Raw genomic sequence first — 19,160 nt, forward strand, 5'->3', positions numbered from 1 at the left:
GACCTGTGGACCTGTACTCCTAGATCTCTTTGACTTTCAATACTCTTGAGGGTTCTACCATTAACTGTATATTCCCTACCTGCATTAGACCTTCGAAAATGCATTACCTCACATTTGTCCGGATTAAACTCCATCTGCCATCTCTCCGCCCAAGTCTCCAGACAATCTAAATCCTGCTGTATCCTCAGACAGTCCTCATCGCTATCCGCAATTCCACCAACCTTTGTGTCGTCTGCAAACTTACTAATCAGACCAGTTACATTTTCCTCCAAATCATTTATATATACTACAAAGAGCAAAGGTCCCAGCACTGATCCCTGTGGAACACCACTGGTCACAGCCCTCCAATTAGAAAAGCATCCCTCCATTGCTACCCTCTGCCTTCTATGGCCTAGCCAGTTCTGTATCCACCTTGCCAGTTCACCCCTGATCCCGTGTGACTTCACCTTTTGTACTAGTCAACCATGAGGGACCTTGTCAAAGGCCTTACTGAAGTCCATATAGACAACATCTACTGCCCTACCTGCATCAATCATCTTAGTGACCTCCTCGAAAAACTCTATCAAGTTAGTGAGACACGACCTCCCCTTCACAAAACCGTGCTGCCTCTCAGTAATACGTCCATTTGCTTCCAAATGGGAGTAGATCCTGTCGCGAAGAATTCTCTCCAGTAATGTCCCTACCACTGAAGTAAGGCTCACCGGCCTGTAGTTCCCGGGATTATCCTTGCTACCCTTCTTAAACAGAGGAACAACATTGGCTATTCTCCAGTCCTCCGGGACATCCCCTGAAGACAGCGAGGATCCAAAGATTTCTGTCAAGGCCTCAGCAATTTCCTCTCCAGCCTCCTTCAGTATTCTGGGGTAGATCCCATCAGGCCCTGGGGACTTATCTACCTTAATATTTTTTAAGACACCCAACACCTCGTCTTTTTGGATCACAATGTGACCCAGGCTATCTACACCCCCTTCTCCAGACTCAACATCTACCAATTCCTTCTCTTTGGTGAATACTGATGCAAAGTATTCATTTAGTACCTCGCCCATTTCCTCTGGCTCCACACATAGATTCCCTTGCCTATCCTTCAGTGGGCCAACCCTTTCCCTGGCTACCCTCTTGCTTTTTATGTACGTGTAAAAAGCCTTGGGATTTTCCTTAACCCTATTTGCTAATGACTTTTCGTGACCCCTTCTAGCCCTCCTGACTCCTTGCTTAAGTTCCTTCCTACTTTCCTTATATGCCACACAGGCTTCGTCTGTTCCCAGCCTTTTAGCCCTGACAAATGCCTCCTTTTTCTTTTTGACGAGGCCTACAATATCACTCGTCATCCAAGGTTCCCGAAAATTGCCGTATTTATCTTTCTTCCTCACAGGAACATGCCGGTCCTGTATTCCTTTCAACTGACACTTGAAAGCCTCCCACATGTCAGATGTTGATTTGCCCTCAAACATCCGCCCCCAATCTATGTTCTTCAGTTCCCGCCTAATATTGTTATAATTAGCCTTCCCCCAATTTAGCACAGTCATCCTCGGACCACTCTTATCCTTGTCCACCAGTACTTTAAAACTTACTGAATTGTGGTCACTGTTACCGAAATGCTCCCCTACTGAAACATCTACCACCTGGCCGGGCTCATTCCCCAATACCAGGTCCAGTACCGCCCCTTCCCTAGTTGGACTGTTTACATATTGTTTTAAGAAGCCCTCCTGGATGCTCCTTACAAACTCCGCCCCGTCTAAGCCCCTGGCACTAAGTGAGTCCCAGTCAATATTGGGGAAGTTGAAGTCTCCCATCACCACAACCCTGTTGTTTTTACTCTTTTCCAAAATCTGTCTACCTATCTGCTCCTCTATCTCCCGCTGGCTGTTGGGAGGCCTGTAGTATACCCCCAACATTGTGACTGCACCCTTCTTATTCCTGATCTCTACCCATATAGCCTCACTGCCCTCTGAGGTGTCCTCTCGCAGTATAGCTGTGATATTCTCCCGAACAAGTAGCGCAACTCCACCTCCCCTTTTTCATCCCCCTCTATCCCGCCTGAAACATCTAAATCCTGGAACGTTTAGCTGCCAATCCTGCCCTTCCCTCAACCAGGTCTCTGTAATGGCAACAACATCATAGTTCCAAGTAGTAATCCAAGCTCTAAGTTCATCTGCCTTACCCGTAATGCTCCTTGCATTAAAACATATGCACTTCAGGCCACCAGACCCGCTGTGTTCAGCAACTTCTCCCCGTCTGCTCTGCCTCAGAGCCACACTGTCCCTATTCCCTAGTTCTCCCTCAATGCTCTCACCTTCTGACCTATTGCTCCCGTGCCCACCCCCCTGCCATACTAGTTTAAACCCTCCCGTGTGACACTAGCAAACCTCGCGGCCAGGATATTTATGCCTCTCTGGTTTAGATGCAACCCGTCCTTCTTATACAGGTCACACCTGCCCCGGAAGAGCTCCCAGTGGTCCAGATAATGGAAACCCTCCCTCCTACACCAGCTGTTTAGCCACGTGTTTATCTGCTCTATCTTCCTATTTCTAGCCTCACTGGCACGTGGCACAGGGAGTAATCCCGAGATTACAACCCTCGAGGTCCTGCCTTTTAACTTTCTGCCTAGCTCCCTGAACTCCTGCTGCAGGACCTCATGCCCCTTCCTGCCTATGTCGTTAGTACCAATATGTACAACGACCTCTGCCTGTTTGCCCTCCCCCTTGAGGATTCCCTCTACCCGTTCGGAGACATCCTGGACCCTGGCACCAGGGAGGCAACATACCATCCTGGAGTCTCTTTCACATCCACAGAAGTGCCTATCTGTGCCCCTGACTATAGAGTCCCCTATTACTATTACTCTTCTGCGCTTTGACCCTCCCTTCTGAACATCAGAGCCAGCCGTGGTGCCACTGCTCTGGCTGCTGCTGTTTTCCCCTGATAGGCTATCCCCCCCGACAGTATCCAAAGGGGTATATCTGTTCGAGAGGGGGACAACCACAGGGGATTCCTGCACTGACTGCCTGCCCTTTCTGGTGGTCACCCATTTCTCTGCCTGCACCTTGGGTGTGACCACATTTACATAACTGCGATCTATGACGCTTTCCGCCACCTGCATGCTCCTAAGTGCATCCAATTGCTGCTCCAACCGAACCATGCGGTCTGTGAGGAGCTCCAGTTGGGTGCACCTTCTGCAGATGAAGCCATCCGGGACGCTGGAAGCCTCCCGGACCTGCCACATCTCACAGTCAGAGCACAGCACCCCTCTAACTGACATTGCGTCAATTAATTAAAATTTGTCTTTTTTTTTAAATACTTTTTTTTTAAATTTCAAAGTTACTGTCAACTATCTGTTTCCTAGCACTAGATTTCTAATAGAAATGCGATAGCTAACTATAATACTCTCCGATCTCTGGCTTAGATATCCTCTAAATTATAATTAAGTTATTATGTTTAATTAGTTCCCAAATACTCAAATTTTTTTAAAATTTAGGTTAGAATCCCAACCAGCCACTCTGGCCACAGCTTTTCTGTGATATCACTTTAGTTTCCCCCCGACACACACAATTTGAAAAAAGGTATAAAAGTAAAAATCACTTACTTACCTTCTTAGTGTCTGAGATGTTCTCAGGTTCTCTCGCTGACAGAGACTGCTCCTCCACCTCCGATCCTTGACCTGCACAATGCTAATAATATAATAATATAATATGGCACTTACCTTACACCAATGGGTCTTATTATTAGGTTAGAGGAGGAGGGCGGGTGGGAGACACTACACGTGTAGTGTCTCGGGTTTCCTCTCCACCAGAATTTATTGGTTGGGGGGGAGGGACTTGCCAGAGGTCCGCTGGTCGAACTTCCGGTTCCCGCCTTATATAAAAACAAATAAAACAGAAAAGAAGAACAGACACGGGACCAGGCAAGGCTTTTAAATACACTACTCACCTCCCAGAAGGCCCCTGCGCACCGCTGCCGCCGAAATCCGAAGGGCTGCTCCTGTAAAGGTAAGGCTTTTTAAAGTAAGTACTCACCTCCCAGAAGGCCCCTGCGCACCGCTGCCGCCGAAATCCGAAGGGCTGCTCCTGTAAAGGTAAGGCTTTTTAAAGTAAGTACTCACCTCCAAGAAGGCCCCTGCGCACCGCTGCCGCCGAAATCCGAAGGAAATCCGAAGATCTTTAATGCCGCCACCACCACCGGACTGGAGGAGCAGCGGGCCGGCGAGAACGGCAGAGATGCCGTTACAAGTGTCCCTAGGCTGGTGCCTTTGCATGAGGCCGCCTCTAACCACTCCCACGTCGACCCCTCCCCCAATACCCATTTCCTAATCGTGGCTATGTTAGCCGCCCAATAGTAGCTGCAAAAGCTTAGGAGCGCCAACAAGCCCCCCCCCGACTGCGCTCTAGATACAGTCTCTTTACTCGCGGGGTCTTATTTGCCCATACAAATCCCGAGATGATCTTGTTCACCCGCTTAAAGAAGGACTTAGGGATGAAGATGAGAAGGCACTGGAAGACGAACGGAAATCTGGGGAGGACCGTCATCTTAACGGTCTGCACCCTCCCGCTAGAGAAAGCGGGAGCATGTCCCACCTTTTAAAGTCCCCCTCCATCTGCTCTACCAGCCAAGATAAATTAAGCTTGTGGAGGGCATCCCACTTTCGAGCCACCTGTATACCCAGGTACCGAAAGCCCTTCTCGACCATCCTAAGCGGAAGCTCTCCCAGTCTCTTTTCCTGCCGCTTAGCTTGGAACACGAACATCTCGCTTTTCTTCTCGTTTAATTTGTACCCCGTGAAATTGCCGAAGTCCCTCAGAATCTGCATGACCTCCCCCATCTCCTCTCGTGGGTCCGAAATGTACAGGAGCAGATCATCCGCATAGAGCGAGACCCGATGCTCCTGCCCCCCCCCCGAACCAACCCCTGCCAGTTCTTTGAAGCCCGCAGTGCTATGGCCAACGGCTCTATCGCAAGGGCGAATAATAGCGGGGAGAGAATAATCGCAATAATAGCCTCGTCCCCCGGTGGAGCCTAAAGTATTCCGACCTCATCCTGTTCGTGCACACATTTGCCACGGGGCCTGGTAGAGTAGCTGGACCCAACCTATGAACCCCTCACCGAATCCAACCCTACTTAGCGCTTATCACAGGTACTCCCATTCCACCTGGTCAAAGGCTTTCTCTGCGTCCATCGCCGCCACCACTCCTGCCTCCCCTCCCTCTGAGGGCATCATGATGATGTTTAGGAGCCTCCGTACATTGGAGTTCAATTGCCTGCCCTTGACGAAGCCTGTCTGATCCTCCCCTATCACCCCAGGGACACAGTCCTCAATTCTAGCAGCCAAGATCTTGGCCAGCAGTTTGGTGTCTAAGTTCAGGAGCGATATCGGTCTATAAGACCTACACTGTAGCGGATCTTTCTCTCGTTTGAGGATGAGTGAAATCGAAGCCTGTGACATTGTTGGGGGGAGGGTCCCTCTCTCTTTGGCCTCGTTAAAGGTCCTTAGCAGGAGTGGGCTCAGCAGCTCCGAAAATGTCTTGTAGAATTCTACAGGATAGCCGTCCGGCCCCGGGGACTTGCCCGACTGCATGTTCCCTAGACCCTTTACAATCTCCTCCAGCTCTATCAGGGCCCCCAGTCCCTCCACCAGATCCTCTTCCACCTTTGGAAACCTCAATTGGTCCATGAATTGCTTCATCCCTTCCCCTCCCGGCGGGGCTCTGACTCATACAATTTACCGTAAAACGCCCTAAAGACTTTGTTCACTCCCTCTGGGTCCATGACCACGTTGCCCTCTGTTGTACCCTCAATAACGTCGCTTAGAGAGTAAAACGGTAAAGAAGGCTTTAATAAGCTAAGAACTAGCCTGGTGCCGAGATGGGTGCTAACTGGGTGCCACCCACAAGGCGGCCCCTTATATACGGCTCCCAGGTGGGCGGAGCCGGAGGCAGAGTCCCCCAGGGTTCCAAGCCCGGTCTTAAAGGGGACATCACCTTACATGATGACAAGGGTACAGTAGTACAATAACCGTGCATCACACCCTCCTTATCCCGCACTTCCCCAATTTCCCTGGCCGCCTCCCTCTTGCGAAGTTGGTGCCCCAGCATTCTACTCGCTTTCTCCCCGTATTCGTAGACAGCCCCTTTGGCCTTCCTCAGCTGTGCTACCGCTTTCCCTGTGGTCATCAGGTCGAATTCCACCTGCAGCCTCCGGCGCTCTTTCAGTAGCTCCGTTTCGGGCTTCTCCGCGTAACTCCTGTCTACTCTGAGTATCTCCCCGACTAGCCTTTCTCTCTCCGCTCTTTCTTTCTTCCCTCTATGGGATCTGATAGAGATTAACTCCCCTCTGATAACTACCTTCAGGGCCTCCCACACTGTGGACGCCGGTACCTCCCCCGTATCATTAGTTTCCAAGTAATTTTTAATGTTCCTCCTTATCTGCCCACAAACCTCGTCATCTGCTAGCAGCCCCACATCCAGCCTCCATAGTGGGTGCTGACCTCTCTCCTCCCCAAGACGCAAATCCACCCAGTGCGGAGCATAGTCGGAGACTGCAATGGCCGAGTATTCTGTCCCCTCCAGCCTAGGGATTAATGCCCTGCTCACAACAAAGAAATCTATACAGGAATAAACTTTGTGGACATGGGAAAAAAAAGAGAACTCCTTCGCCCTCGGCCGGGCGAACCTGTTCCATGAATCTCCTCAGTTCTTTAGCCGCCGCTGGCCACTTTCCCGACCTGGGCTTTGACCGATTCAATACAGGGTCTATGACTGTGTTAAAGTCACACCCCATAATCAGGTTGTGTGAGTCTAAGTCCGGAATTTTACCCAGCATGCGTCTCATGTATTCCACGTCATCCCAGTTCAGGACGTAAACGTTCACGCGCACCACCCGAGTCCCCTGCAGCTTCCCGCTAATCATTATTCATCTGACCCCTTTGTCAGCCACAATACTCCCTGCCTCAAAAGCCACCTGTTTGCTGACCAGGATTGCTACCCCTCTGGTCTTTGAATCCAGCCCCGAATGGAACACCTGGCCCACCCACCCTTTTCTCAATCTTGTTTAGTCCGCATGTTTTAGGTGCGTCTCCTGTAGCATAGCTACGTCTGCCTTTAACCCCTTTAGGTGCGAGAACACGCGAGCCCTCTTGACCGGCCCATTCAGACCCCTCACACTCCATGTGATCAGCCTGGATTGGGGTTAACCCCCCCTCCCCTCCCCTGCCGACTAGCCATCTCCCTTTTTCGGCCAGCCACGAGCCCGCGTCCCCCACTTACCCGAGCCCTCCCATTGGAGGCCCCCCCCCCGACTCTCCCTCTGTTCCCCCATGTTGGCTCCTTTTCTGTCAGCAAAGCAGCACCCCTCCCGCCACCCCCCCCCCCCCCAGCAGCCCCATGATCCCAAACCCCCAAGTCAAGCACCCGCTTGACACTGGCTCTCCCCCATTACGCTTCCAGGAGTCAGCTGACCCATGCTGACCCCTGCCGCTCCCACCTCTGTCTCCGATTATTCAGATGCCTCATTTTCCGGGCCTCTCCCTCCCTGTGTAAAGCCCAACTTAACTGCTTTAACAGCCTCCAAAGAACATTTTCCGCCCCCCCCCCCCCCCCCCCCCCAACGAAACGAACAACAAACCCCGGGCGCAAACCCGGCCCCACAAAAAGAAACGGCTCCAGCTGCCAGAAGAGCAGCCCTACGTGTAGGGCCCCTCTCCTCCCTCTGCGGCCGAGCTCCACAAAAGCCAAAAACAGGGCCAAAGAAACAGGGAACAAACAAAAATAAGAGGGAACAACATAATGTCGCTCCCTCCGGCTATCCGGCAATTAACAGCCCCACCAGAGTAACGTCCCAGTGTGGCTGTCCTTTAGGTCGAGTCAAACTTTTCTTGCTTGATAAAAGTCCACACCTCGTCCGTTGTTGGACTGACCTCATTAACACTACACCCTGTATGCTTCATCCGATGCCAGTGCTTATGTAGTTACATTGTATATCTTGTGTTTCCCTATTATGTATTTTCTTTTATTCCCTTTTCTTCCCATGTACTTAATGATCTGTTGAGCTGCTCGCAGAAAAATACTTTTCACTGTACCTCGGTACACGTGACAATAAACAAATCCAATCCAATCTATTTTTTAAATATAAATTTGGCGGCAGCAGTGGTTTTTATTGTTATCAATGATCAATGTATTTTATGTGTGAGGTTAGTGTAATTTCATACCCTGAAAGTGATTTGTCATAATTTAAATCATTATCCGTCAGCAAGCTATGATTATTTATGTGGTTATTTATTGGCACACACTTGCCATGAAGATTTAAATGCAGCGTCTTACACACACTCTTGCAGACTCAAAAAGACTGCTTCTTTGTTCTGATCTCAGCCTCTTTAAAAAAAAACCTGATGTTAGAAACAATACCTGCTCAATAGATGAAGCACTTGAGACTTAATGGACCGTGAAGGCTATAAAACGAAGAAAGCTAATACTCCCAGTGAAATAGCCTGGACGTGTCAATCAAGTGTCTTGCAAAAGGTAATGGACCTTGAAATTGGATTTAGACAATGCAGTTCAATGCTTTTAGGCTTTTCAGCATGTCCAGAGGTTTGAAAAAGCCAAAGGAGAATGTAATTGACTGTGAAAGAAGCCACTTCAAAGATTTCCAACACATCAGAGGGAAGACTTCCACCTTCATCTGACAGATATTTGATGTTGACATGCTGGGGGAGACATAAAAGTGTTCCAGCATATCAGAGGGAAAACCTTTAACCTGCAACACGGTAGCACAGTAGTTAGCAATGTTGCTTCACAACGCCAGGTACCCAGGTTGAATTCCCGCTTGGGTAACTGTCTGTGCGGAGGCTGCATGTTCTCCCCGTGTCTGCGTAGGTTCCTCCAGGTGCTCCGGTTTCCTCCCACAAGTCCCGAAAGACGTGCTGTTAGGTGAATTGGACATTCTGAATTCTCCCTCTGTGTACCCGAACAGGCACCGTAGTGTGGCGACTCGGGACTTTACACAGTAACTTCATTGCAGTGTTACTGTAAGCCTACTTATTATTAACTACAACATGACATGCTGAAAGAGAGTTGAATGATTTCCAAAATTGCAGAGGGACGACCTGCCACACGACCCCTATCCCAGAAAAGACACACGATCTGAGACCCTCCAGCCCAGTCTGAGCGCCCTCAAACTTAGCAGCGTCCTTTGAAGGACCCCCCCTTGGCACCCTGGACGGAAGTGTAGAGAGGGTATTCAACCCCTTCCTCCCCCTCGGTGTCCGTGGCAGTGCTGTAATGCTATGCAATCTATCCCGTTAAGTCACAGCATCTACAGTAGGGCCAACTTAGGGACCAGTTGTGATTTGCTCCCAGGTGAGTTCCAGCTGGCGGTGCAGGGGGGGAAGCATCCTTGGGGGGGGGGGCATTCTGCTTCAAACCTGCTAATTACATTGAAATGAATGGCAATTAGTTTGAATCAGCTTCTTGCCCACTCTGGATGGGGGCCTGATCTTGTTGGTGGAGCAGGCTGGGAGACTCGCAATGGGTTTGAGGTCTGGTGATAATCCCGATTTGGCCCGTCAACCCCCGATCCAACGGGCCATCGGGAATCCCGCCTGGGTCTATCAGCCCCGGAATATCACTCCCAAGTTATGAGAGTGAAAGGAATATGCTGATAGTTCGATGAAAAGGGATGGGAGGAGCGGTCTGGCCCTATCAGCTGCTTCTGTGCTGTAATGCTGTGCAATCTATCACTTTAAGTCACAGCATCTACAGTAGGGTCAACTCCAGATTATACCATTAAGATTAGAAACTCACCTCCATTGTTGAACAGGCTGTGATTGTCCACCCACCGCACTGGGTCCTGGATAAACTGGGGGAGGCAGATATCTTTCCTCTGTGGGACATAGAGACATAAGGCTCTATACACAATATCATAATCATGGCAACATTACATCTAGTACACACTGTTGATTTTATATTTATTACTATCTTGGGCTATAGGGAGTTACGTATAAGATGTTCAGTGGTTTGGTCCTGTCAATAAAAGTGCATTTGAATCTGAAGCAAACCCGAGATGGAGGAGCATGAGGTACAATTAACGACCTCCCAATATGATCTAGCCACAAATACACCTGTCACATGGCCGGCACCATCCTTTGTAAAATACATTGCCAAAGCCAGGAATAACCAAGGAAGCAGTTAAGAAAAGTATTGGCAAAAGTATAAAAAAGGAGACAAACCCACCGATGTCAAGTAATACCCATGACAAATGCAACAAAGAGGGCAACAACCCAAGGCAGGGAATTTCTCCAGAAGCTGCTGGCACTCCTCTCTGCATAAGTTGGATTTACATCGCACAGCCAACACATTTATGACAGTAGAGTGTGGAACGGCTTAGTTGAAATTCTTGACCAAAATCTTTCCTGCAGGAAAGATTTCCTCTTAAGTGATGACCTACAACAGGCGACAGTCTTGATCCCCGCTTTGTAAAAACACAGCTTGCCCACTGTGGGTGAGCTTCAATAGAATTATGGAATAATTTGGTAAAGGTCACTCTGAGCCTTTCATTTTATTTATCCTTTGATGGGATGTGAGTAGCGCAGGCAAGGGCAGCATTTGTTACCTATCCTTATTTGGCGATGAGCTGAATGACTTGCTAGGCCATTTCAGAGGGCATTGCTGTGGGACTGGAGTCACATGTAGGCCAGACCAGGTAAGGGTGGCAGATTTCCTTCCCTAAAGGGCATTAGCAAACTAGATGGGTATTTACAGCAATCGTTTCATGGTTACCATTATTGAGTCTAACTTTTTAATTCCAGATTTTAAAGAAAGAATGAGTTTAAATTCCACCAGCAGCATAGGTGAGATTTGATTCCTCATCCTGGAGCATTAATCTGAGCCTTTAGATTATTAGTAGTGACATTACCACTGTGCCACTATCTCCCCCTCACTATACATATGTAAATTAGGTCAACAATTTGTAGTCAAAGACATTTATTTAGTCTGTTGGTTTTACTTTGATGTGAGAAAAATGGGGATTCATTTTTTTAGACCACTATGCGCAGGGCTTCAAGGTTGGATTCTGGGCAAAGAAATATTGATTACACTGATATAATGAAGGCAATAATTCCTTGCTGGGTACAGTTCGATGATTGTGAATGTTCTCAGAGACTCATCACAGTGGTAATTAGTTACATATGAAGTTTTGACAGTGATTGATGGCTAATCTTCAGGGAATGATCTTCAGGGGATGTCCAGGAGGACTGGAGAATAGCCAATGTTGTTCCTCTGTTTAAGAAGGGTAGCAAGGATAATCCCGGGAACTACAGGCCGGTGAGCCTTACTTCAGTGGTAGGGAAATTACTGGAGAGAATTCTTCGCGACAGGATCTACTCCCATTTGGAAGCAAATGGACGTATTAGTGAGAGGCAGCATGGTTTTGTGAAGGGAAGGTCGTGTCTCACTAACTTGATAGAGTTTTTCGAGGAGGTCACTAAGATGATTGATGCAGGTAGGGCAGTGGATGTTGTCTATATGGACTTCAGTAAGACCTTTGACAAGGTCCCTCATGGTAGACTAGTACAAAAGGTGAAGTCACACGGGATCAGGGGTGAGCTGGCAAGGTGGATACAGAACTGGCTAGGTCATAGAAGGCAGAGAGTAGCAATGGAAGGATGCTTTTCTAATTGGAGGGCTGTGACCAGTGGTGTTCCACAGGGATCAGTGCTGGGACCTTTTCTCTTTGTAGTATATATAAATGATTTGGAGGAAAATGTAACTGGTCAGATTAGTAAGTTTGCAGACAACACAAAGGTTGGTGGAATTGCGGATAGCGATGAGGACTGTCAGAGGATACAGCAGGATTTAGATTGTTTGGAGACTTGGGCGGAGAGATGGCAGATGGAGTTTAATCCGGACAAATGTGAGGTAATGCATTTTGGAAGGTCTAATGCAGGTAGGGAATATACAGTTAATGGTAGAACCCTCAAGAGTATTGAAAGTCAAAGAGATCTAGGAGTACAGGTCCACAGGTCATTGAAAGGGGCAACACAGGTGGAGAAGGTAGTCAAGAAGGCATACAGCATGCTTGCCTTCATTGGCCGGGGCATTGAGTATAAGAATTGGCAAGTCATGTTGCAGCTGTATAGAATCTTAGTTAGGCCACACTTGGAGTATAGTGTTCAATTCTGGTCGCCACACTACCAGAAGGATGTGGAGGCTTTAGAGAGGGTGCAGAAGAGATTTACCAGAATGTTGCCTGGTATGGAGGGCATTAGCTATGAGGAGCGGTTGAATAAACTCGGTTTGTTCTCACTGGAACGAAGGAGGTTGAGGGGAGACCTGATAGAGGTCTACAAAACTATGAGGGGCATAGACAGAGTGGATAGTCAGAGGCTTTTCCCTAGGGTAGGGGGGTCAATTACTAGGGGGCATAGGTTTAAGGTGAGAGGGGCAAGGTTTAGAGTAGATGTACGAGGCAAATCTTTTACGCAGAGGGTAGTGGGTGCCTGGAACTCGATACCGGAGGAGGTGGTGGAAGCAGGGACGATAGTGACATTTAAGGGGCATCTTGACAAATACATGAATAGGATGGGAATAGAGGGATACGGACCCAGGAAGTGTAGAAGATTGTAGTTTAGTCGGGCAGCATGGTCGGCACGGGCTTGGAGGGCCGAAGGGCCTGTTCCTGTGCTGTACATTTCTTTGTTCTTTGTTTGTTAACTGCACTCTATTCTATCCTGACCAATTTATCCACATGTGCACTTTCACGTAGGTTCACAGGAAAATGTCATGGAGCGGGAATCCTGATCAGTTTGTGGACCCAATGCTACACCTCCCCATCACGGTATGCTGAGGTCAGATGAAGGGCCCTATTGTTGTTCTTGTTGAGACCGGCTGCCTAGAACAAACTGGAAGTCAAATATTTTACTTTCCTACTCTTTGGTTATCTCGTCCTACAAGCATCCAGCAGCGATGAAGACCATTCAGCCCATTGTGGATGTGCTAGCTCTTTGAAGAAGCTCCAATTTGTCTCAACTTCCTGCTCTTTCCACGTTTCTCTGCAATTCTTTCCTTTTCAAGTACTATCCAATTCTCGACCGAACATTACTGTTGAATCTGCCTTCGAGACAAGGTGTTCCCTAACAACGCGCTGTATAAAAATATCTTCCTCTGGTTCTTTCACTGATTACCTTAAGTCTCTGTCCTCTGGTTACCAATCACTGGTAATAGCCTTTTCTTATTTGCTCCATCAAAACCCTCTATAATTTTGAACAACTCTATTATAAATCTCCCTGTGATCATCTTGGCTCGAAGGAGAGCACTGTCAGCTTCTTTACTCTCTGCATAACTGAAGTCCCTCATCCCTGATATAATTCTGATAAATCTCCTCTGAACCCTCTCCAAGACCTTCACAAAAGTAATATCTGTTATTCTAAATGTAAACTATCTCAATGAAATCGGATTAGATATATTAACATTAATTTGGGTTGGTACAGTGGATCAGATTTGCATGACACCATGTGATTAAACTGCATCAATCCTTCAACTGCAATGCTTCACTTACCACCGCCCGTGGGTATTGATTCATAGCCAGCCACTTTATCCAGCATGCTCGCCGGTGGAGCAGATGGGCCCAGAGTTGCCATCGGAGGATTTCCGTGTGCTGACCCTGTGTGAAATAGAACATTTGGCTTAGATTCAGGCATGTTCTCTGTTGTACAAGGGTATCTGACAAAGCAAGGGCTAAAGTGGAACTGGGAATCACTGCCATCCACAGTATGAGGTAAAGAGACACATGACCTGAGACTAGAGCCAGTTGTGAGCTGGACAGAGACCTGTGTAGAAACAAGCATGGAGTTAGCTCATAGCTTGGACTACACCTTGCATCTATATATAGTTATGTGTTATCAATAAACAATTAATGTTCAGCCATAAAAATCACAAAACCTCTTTGTGAGAAATAGTGAGCATACAACATTCTCATCTCGTTTAAGGCCAGGGTGGACAAAGAAGAGAGGTTGGAGTGGCAGAGGGTAATAGACGAGATGTTGGAGGTACATAAGAGTTATGCAGAAGATGGGGACCCGGCGAAGTTCGAAAAGAGGAAGGAACTACAGGCGAGCTTTGACCGCCTATCTACTAGGAAGGCGGTGCGCCAACTGAGACGAACCAGGGATGCAGTTTACGAGCATGGAGATAAGTATGTTAGCAGGTCAGCTCCGGAGGGAGGCAGCAGTAAGGGAAATTGTTCAGGTGAGGGATGTGGTAGTCACCACTAGCTGTATTATATGTATTACGGTAAGACACATATACTAGAGGTACATGGATAAATCCCTGCCTGCTGGCTCTGCCCAGTAGGCGGCGTATAAATGAAAATGAAAAATGAAATGAAAATCGCTTATTGTCACAAGTAGGCTTCAAATGAAGTTATTGTGAAAAGCCCCTAGTCGCCACATTCCGGCGCCTGTTCGGGGAGGCTGTTACGGGAATGAGTGTGCTCGCCGGTGCTGCAGCCATTTTGGTAGCAGCTACAGGAGGCACAACATCTTTGCTCAATAAAGCCTCGATTATTCCACTACTCGTCTTTGTGGTAATTATTAGTGCATCAATTTATTGAGCAAAGATTTTTAAAACGATGGATCTTCGCATCAAGCCTGATCACTTGCAGCTGAGTCCTCAAGCAGCCAATGCTACGTCCGCTTTTGACCACTGGCTAGCCTGCTTCGAAAGCTACCTCCGAACATCCGCTGAGGAACCCTCGGACGTGCAGAAGCTCCAAATAATTTATTCATGGGTGAGCCCTGACATTTTTCCTCTCATCCAGGATGCGCCCACTTACTCCGAAGCAATGGAGCTCCTGAAAGGACATTACATTCGACCAGTCAACCAACTATACGCCAGGCACCTCCTTTCCACGAGACAGCAACTCCCCGGTGAGTCTCTGGACGATTTCCGGCATGCCCTGCACATCCTGGGGAGGAACTGTGACTGCCAGGCAGTTTCGGCAGTCCAGCACACAGAACTTTTAATCCGAGACGCCTTCGTTACGGGCATGAGGTCAGCATGCGTCCGCCAGTGCCTACTGGAAGCGGGTACGCTTGATCTTGTGGGAACCAGGCAGCTCACGAACTCGTTAACAGTGGCCTCCCGTAATGTCCAGTCGTACGCACCCGATCGCACGGCACCCTCATGGGCATTGTGGGCCCCACCAGCTGCCGACTCCAGCTCACCGCAAGCCTGCGCGGCGCAGCAGTCAGCCAACCCCGGGGGCCCAAATGCTCTTTGTGCGGGCAAAATAAACACCCCCGGCAGCGCTGACCGGCGCAGAGCGCAACCTGCAATGGATGCGGAAAGAAGGGACACTTTGTTTCTGTGTGCCAGGCCCGGTCAGTCACCGCTGTCTCTAGGCCCAGCGTCCCTACACCCCCCCACGTGCGACCCAGGGGCACCACGGGTTTCCTCCTCGCAAGCCACATGCGGCCCATGGGCGCCGCCATCTTTAACGCCAGCTGCCACGTCCGCCCCATGGGCGTCGCCATCTTCGGCACCATTTTGGACGGCGCCTCAGGACCCCTGCTCGTCCGGAAGCTCGTCTGGCCGTTCATCGTGTGCCGCTACCTCCACCACCGCTTACCAGCCCGGGGCTTCCCAGCATCTGCCGCAGATCGCCTCGATCACCCTGGACCAGTCCCGGCCCCGCAACCTTGCGTTCGCAACAACAACGGTGAAAATCGATGGGCACAAAACGTCCTGCCTTTTTGACTGCATGAGCACAGAGAGCTTCATCCACCCCACGACGTTAAGGCGCTGCTCCCTCGCGGTACACCCCATTACCCAGAAAATCTCCCTGGCCTCTGGATCTCATTCCATGGAAATCCAGGGGTACTGCATCGCGACCCTCACCGTCCAAGGCGTAGAGTTTAGCAACTTCCGGCTCTATATCCTCCCCCACCTCTGTGCTGCCCTGGTAATCGGCCTGGACTTCCAGTGCCACCTCCAAAGCGTAACCTTAAAATTCGGCGGATCCCTCACCATATGCGGCCTCACGACCCTTAAGGTTGATCCACCTTCCTTGTTTGCGAACCTCATCCCGGATTGCAAACACTTCGCCACCAGGAGCAGACGGTACAGTGCCCAGGACAGGACCTTCATCAGGTCGGAGGTCCAACGGCTTCTGCGGGATGGCATCATTGAGGCCAGCAACAGCCCCTGGAGAGCCCAAGTGGTAGTAGTAAAGACTGGGGAGAAGCATAGGATGGTCATTGACTACAGTCAGACCATCAATCGGTACACGCAGCTCGACGCGTACCCCCTCCCACGCATTTCAGCGGGAGCGGTGCGCAAGTGATTTCTGGGAGGTAAGTTTATCCTTGAAAAACACTTACCTTCACAGGAACAGGCCAGTCGATTTCAGCGGGAGCGGTGTGCAAGTGATTTCTGGGAGGTAAGTTTATCCTTTAAAAACACTTACCTTCACAGGAACAGGCCAGTCGACTTCAGCGGGAGCGGTGCGCAAGTGATTTCTGGGAGGTAAGTTTATCCTTTTAAAAAAACACTTCTTTTCTGTTTTTTCTTTTTTTTTTCGACCCGCGGACTTCTGGGAAGACCCCCCCCAACCAATAAATTCTGGTGGAGAGGAAACCCGAGACACTACACGTGTAGTGTCTCCCACCCGCCTTCCTCCTCTAACCTAATAATAAGACCCATTGGTGTGAGGTAAGTGCCATATTATATTATTATTATAATTATATTATTAGCATTGTGCAGGTCAAGGTTCGGAGGTGGAGGAGCAGTCTCTGTCAGGGAGAGAACCTGAGAACATCTAAGACACTCAGAAGGTAAGAAGGTAAGTAAGTGATTTTTACTCATTTTTACTTTTATACCTTTTTCAAATTGTGTGTGTCGGGGGGGAAACTGAAGTGACATCACAGAAAAGCTGTGGCCTGAGTGCCTGGTTGGGAATCTACACTAAATTAAAAAAATTAAGCATTGGGAACTAATTAAACATAATTACTTAATTATAATTTAGAGGGGTATCTAAGCCAGAGATCGGAGAGTACTATATTTAGCGTTCGCATTTCTATTAGAAATCTAGTGCTAGGAAACAGATAGTTAACAGTAACTTTGAAATTTAAAAAAATATATATTAAAAAAAATTTTTTTTAATTTTTAAAAATTTTTTAATTAATTGACGCAATGTCAGTTAGAGGGGTGCAGTGCTCTGACTGTGAGATGTGGCAAGTCCGGGAGGCTTCCAGCGTCCCGGATGGCTTCATCTGCTGAAAGTGCACCCAACTGGAGCGCCTCACAGACCGCATGGTTCGGTTGGAGCAGCAATTGAATGCACTTAGGAGCATGCAGGTGGCGGAAAGCATCATAGATCGCAGTTATGTAAATGTGGTCACACCCAAGGTGCAGGCAGAGAAATGGGTGACCACCAGAAAGGGCAGGCAGTCAGTGCAGGAATCCCCTGTGGTTGTCCCCCTCTCGAACAGGTATACCCCTTTGGATACTGTCGGGGGGGATAGCCTATCAGGGGAAAACAGCAGCAGCCAGAGCAGTGGCACCATGGCTGGCTCTGATGTTCAGAAGGGAGGGTCAAAGCGCAGAAGAGCAATAGTAATAGGGGACTCTATAGTCAGGGACACAGATAGGCGCTTCTGTGGACGTGAAAGAGACTCCAGGATGGTATGTTGCCTCCCTGGTGCCAAGGTCCAGGATGTCTCCGAACGGGTAGAGGGCATCCTGAAGGGGGAGGGCAAACAGGCAGAGGTCGTTGTACATATTGGTACTAACAACATAGGCAGGAAGGGGCATGAGGTCCTGCAGCAGGAGTTCAGGGAGCTAGGCAGAAAGTTAAAAGACAGGACCTCTAGGGTTGTAATCTCGGGATTACTCCCTGTGCCACATGCCAGTGAGGCTAGAAATAGGAAGATAGAGCAGCTAAACACGTGGCTAAACAGCTGGTGTAGGAGGGAGGGTTTCCGTTATCTGGACCACTGGGAGCTCTTCCGGGGCAGGTGTGACCTATAGAAGGACGGGTTGCATCTAAACCGGAGAGGCATAAATATCCTGGCCGCGAGGTTTTCTAGTGTCACACGGGAGGGTTTAAACTAGTATGGCAGGGGGGTGGGCACGGGAGCAGTAGGTCAGAAGGTGAGAGCATTGAGGGAGAACTAGGGAATAGGGACAGTGGGGCTCTGAGGCAGAGCAGACAGGGAGAAGTTGCTGAACATAGCGGGTCTGGTGGCCTGAAGTGCATATGTTTTAATGCAAGAAGTATTACGGGTAAGGCAGATGAACTTAGAGCTTGGATTAGTACTTGGAACTATGATGTTGTTGCCATTACAGAGACCTGGTTGAGGGAAGGGCAGGATTGGCAGCTAAACATTCCAGGATTTAGATGTTTCAGGCGGGATAGAGGGGGATGTAAAAGGGGAGGCGGAGTTGCGCTACTGGTTCGGGAGAATATCACAGCTGTACTGCGGGAGGACACCTCAGAGGGCAGTGAGGTCGTGTCTCACTAACTTGATAGAGTTTTTCGAGGAGGTCACTAAGGTGGTTGATGCAGGTAGGGCAGTGGATGTTGTCTATATGGACTTCAGTAAGGCCTTTGACAAGGTCCCTCATGGTAGACTAGTACAAAAGGTGAAGTCACACGGGATCAGGGGTGAGCTGGCAAGGTGGATACAGAACTGGCTAGTTCATAGAAGGCAGAGAGTAGCAATGGAAGGATGCTTTTCTAATTGGAGGGCTGTGACCAGTGGTGTTCCACAGGGATCAGTGCTGGGACCTTTGCTCTTTGTAGTATATATAAATGATTTGGAGGAAAATGTAACTGGTCTGATTAGTAAGTTTGCAGACAACACAAAGGTTGGTGGAATTGCGGATAGCGATGAGGACTGTCAGAGGATACAGCAGGATTTAGATTGTTTGGAGACTTGGGTGGAGAGATGGCAGATGGAGTTTAATCCGGACAAATGTGAGGTAATGCATTTTGGAAGGTCTAATGCAGGTAGGGAATATACAGTGAATGGTAGAACCCTCAAGAGTATTGAAAGTCAAAGAGATCTATGAGTACAGGTCCACAGGTCATTGAAAGGGGCAACACAGGTGGAGAGGGTAGTCAAGAAGGCATACGGCATGCTTGCCTTCGTTGGCCGGGGCATTGAGTATAAGAATTGGCAA

General features: G+C 48.9%; 1 protein-coding gene across 2 annotated transcripts in view; it reads right to left on the minus strand.

The window, feature by feature from the left end:
• Positions 1 to 19,160, minus strand: part of LOC140388259 (protein SSUH2 homolog) — a 143,460-nt gene that overhangs the window by 74,644 nt on the left and 49,656 nt on the right. For both annotated transcript variants that reach the window (XM_072472117.1, XM_072472116.1), the window contains exons 2-3: positions 13,537 to 13,641; positions 9,786 to 9,864 (exon numbers count right to left, since the gene is read on the minus strand). In XM_072472117.1, the coding sequence (XP_072328218.1) occupies positions 9,786 to 9,864; positions 13,537 to 13,618 (161 nt within the window). In that variant the 5' untranslated portion in view covers positions 13,619 to 13,641. The remainder of the gene's footprint in view (positions 1 to 9,785; positions 9,865 to 13,536; positions 13,642 to 19,160) is intronic.

This window comes from Scyliorhinus torazame, chromosome 13 (genome assembly GCF_047496885.1).
Source record: "Scyliorhinus torazame isolate Kashiwa2021f chromosome 13, sScyTor2.1, whole genome shotgun sequence".
NCBI classification, from domain to species: Eukaryota; Metazoa; Chordata; class Chondrichthyes; order Carcharhiniformes; family Scyliorhinidae; genus Scyliorhinus; species Scyliorhinus torazame.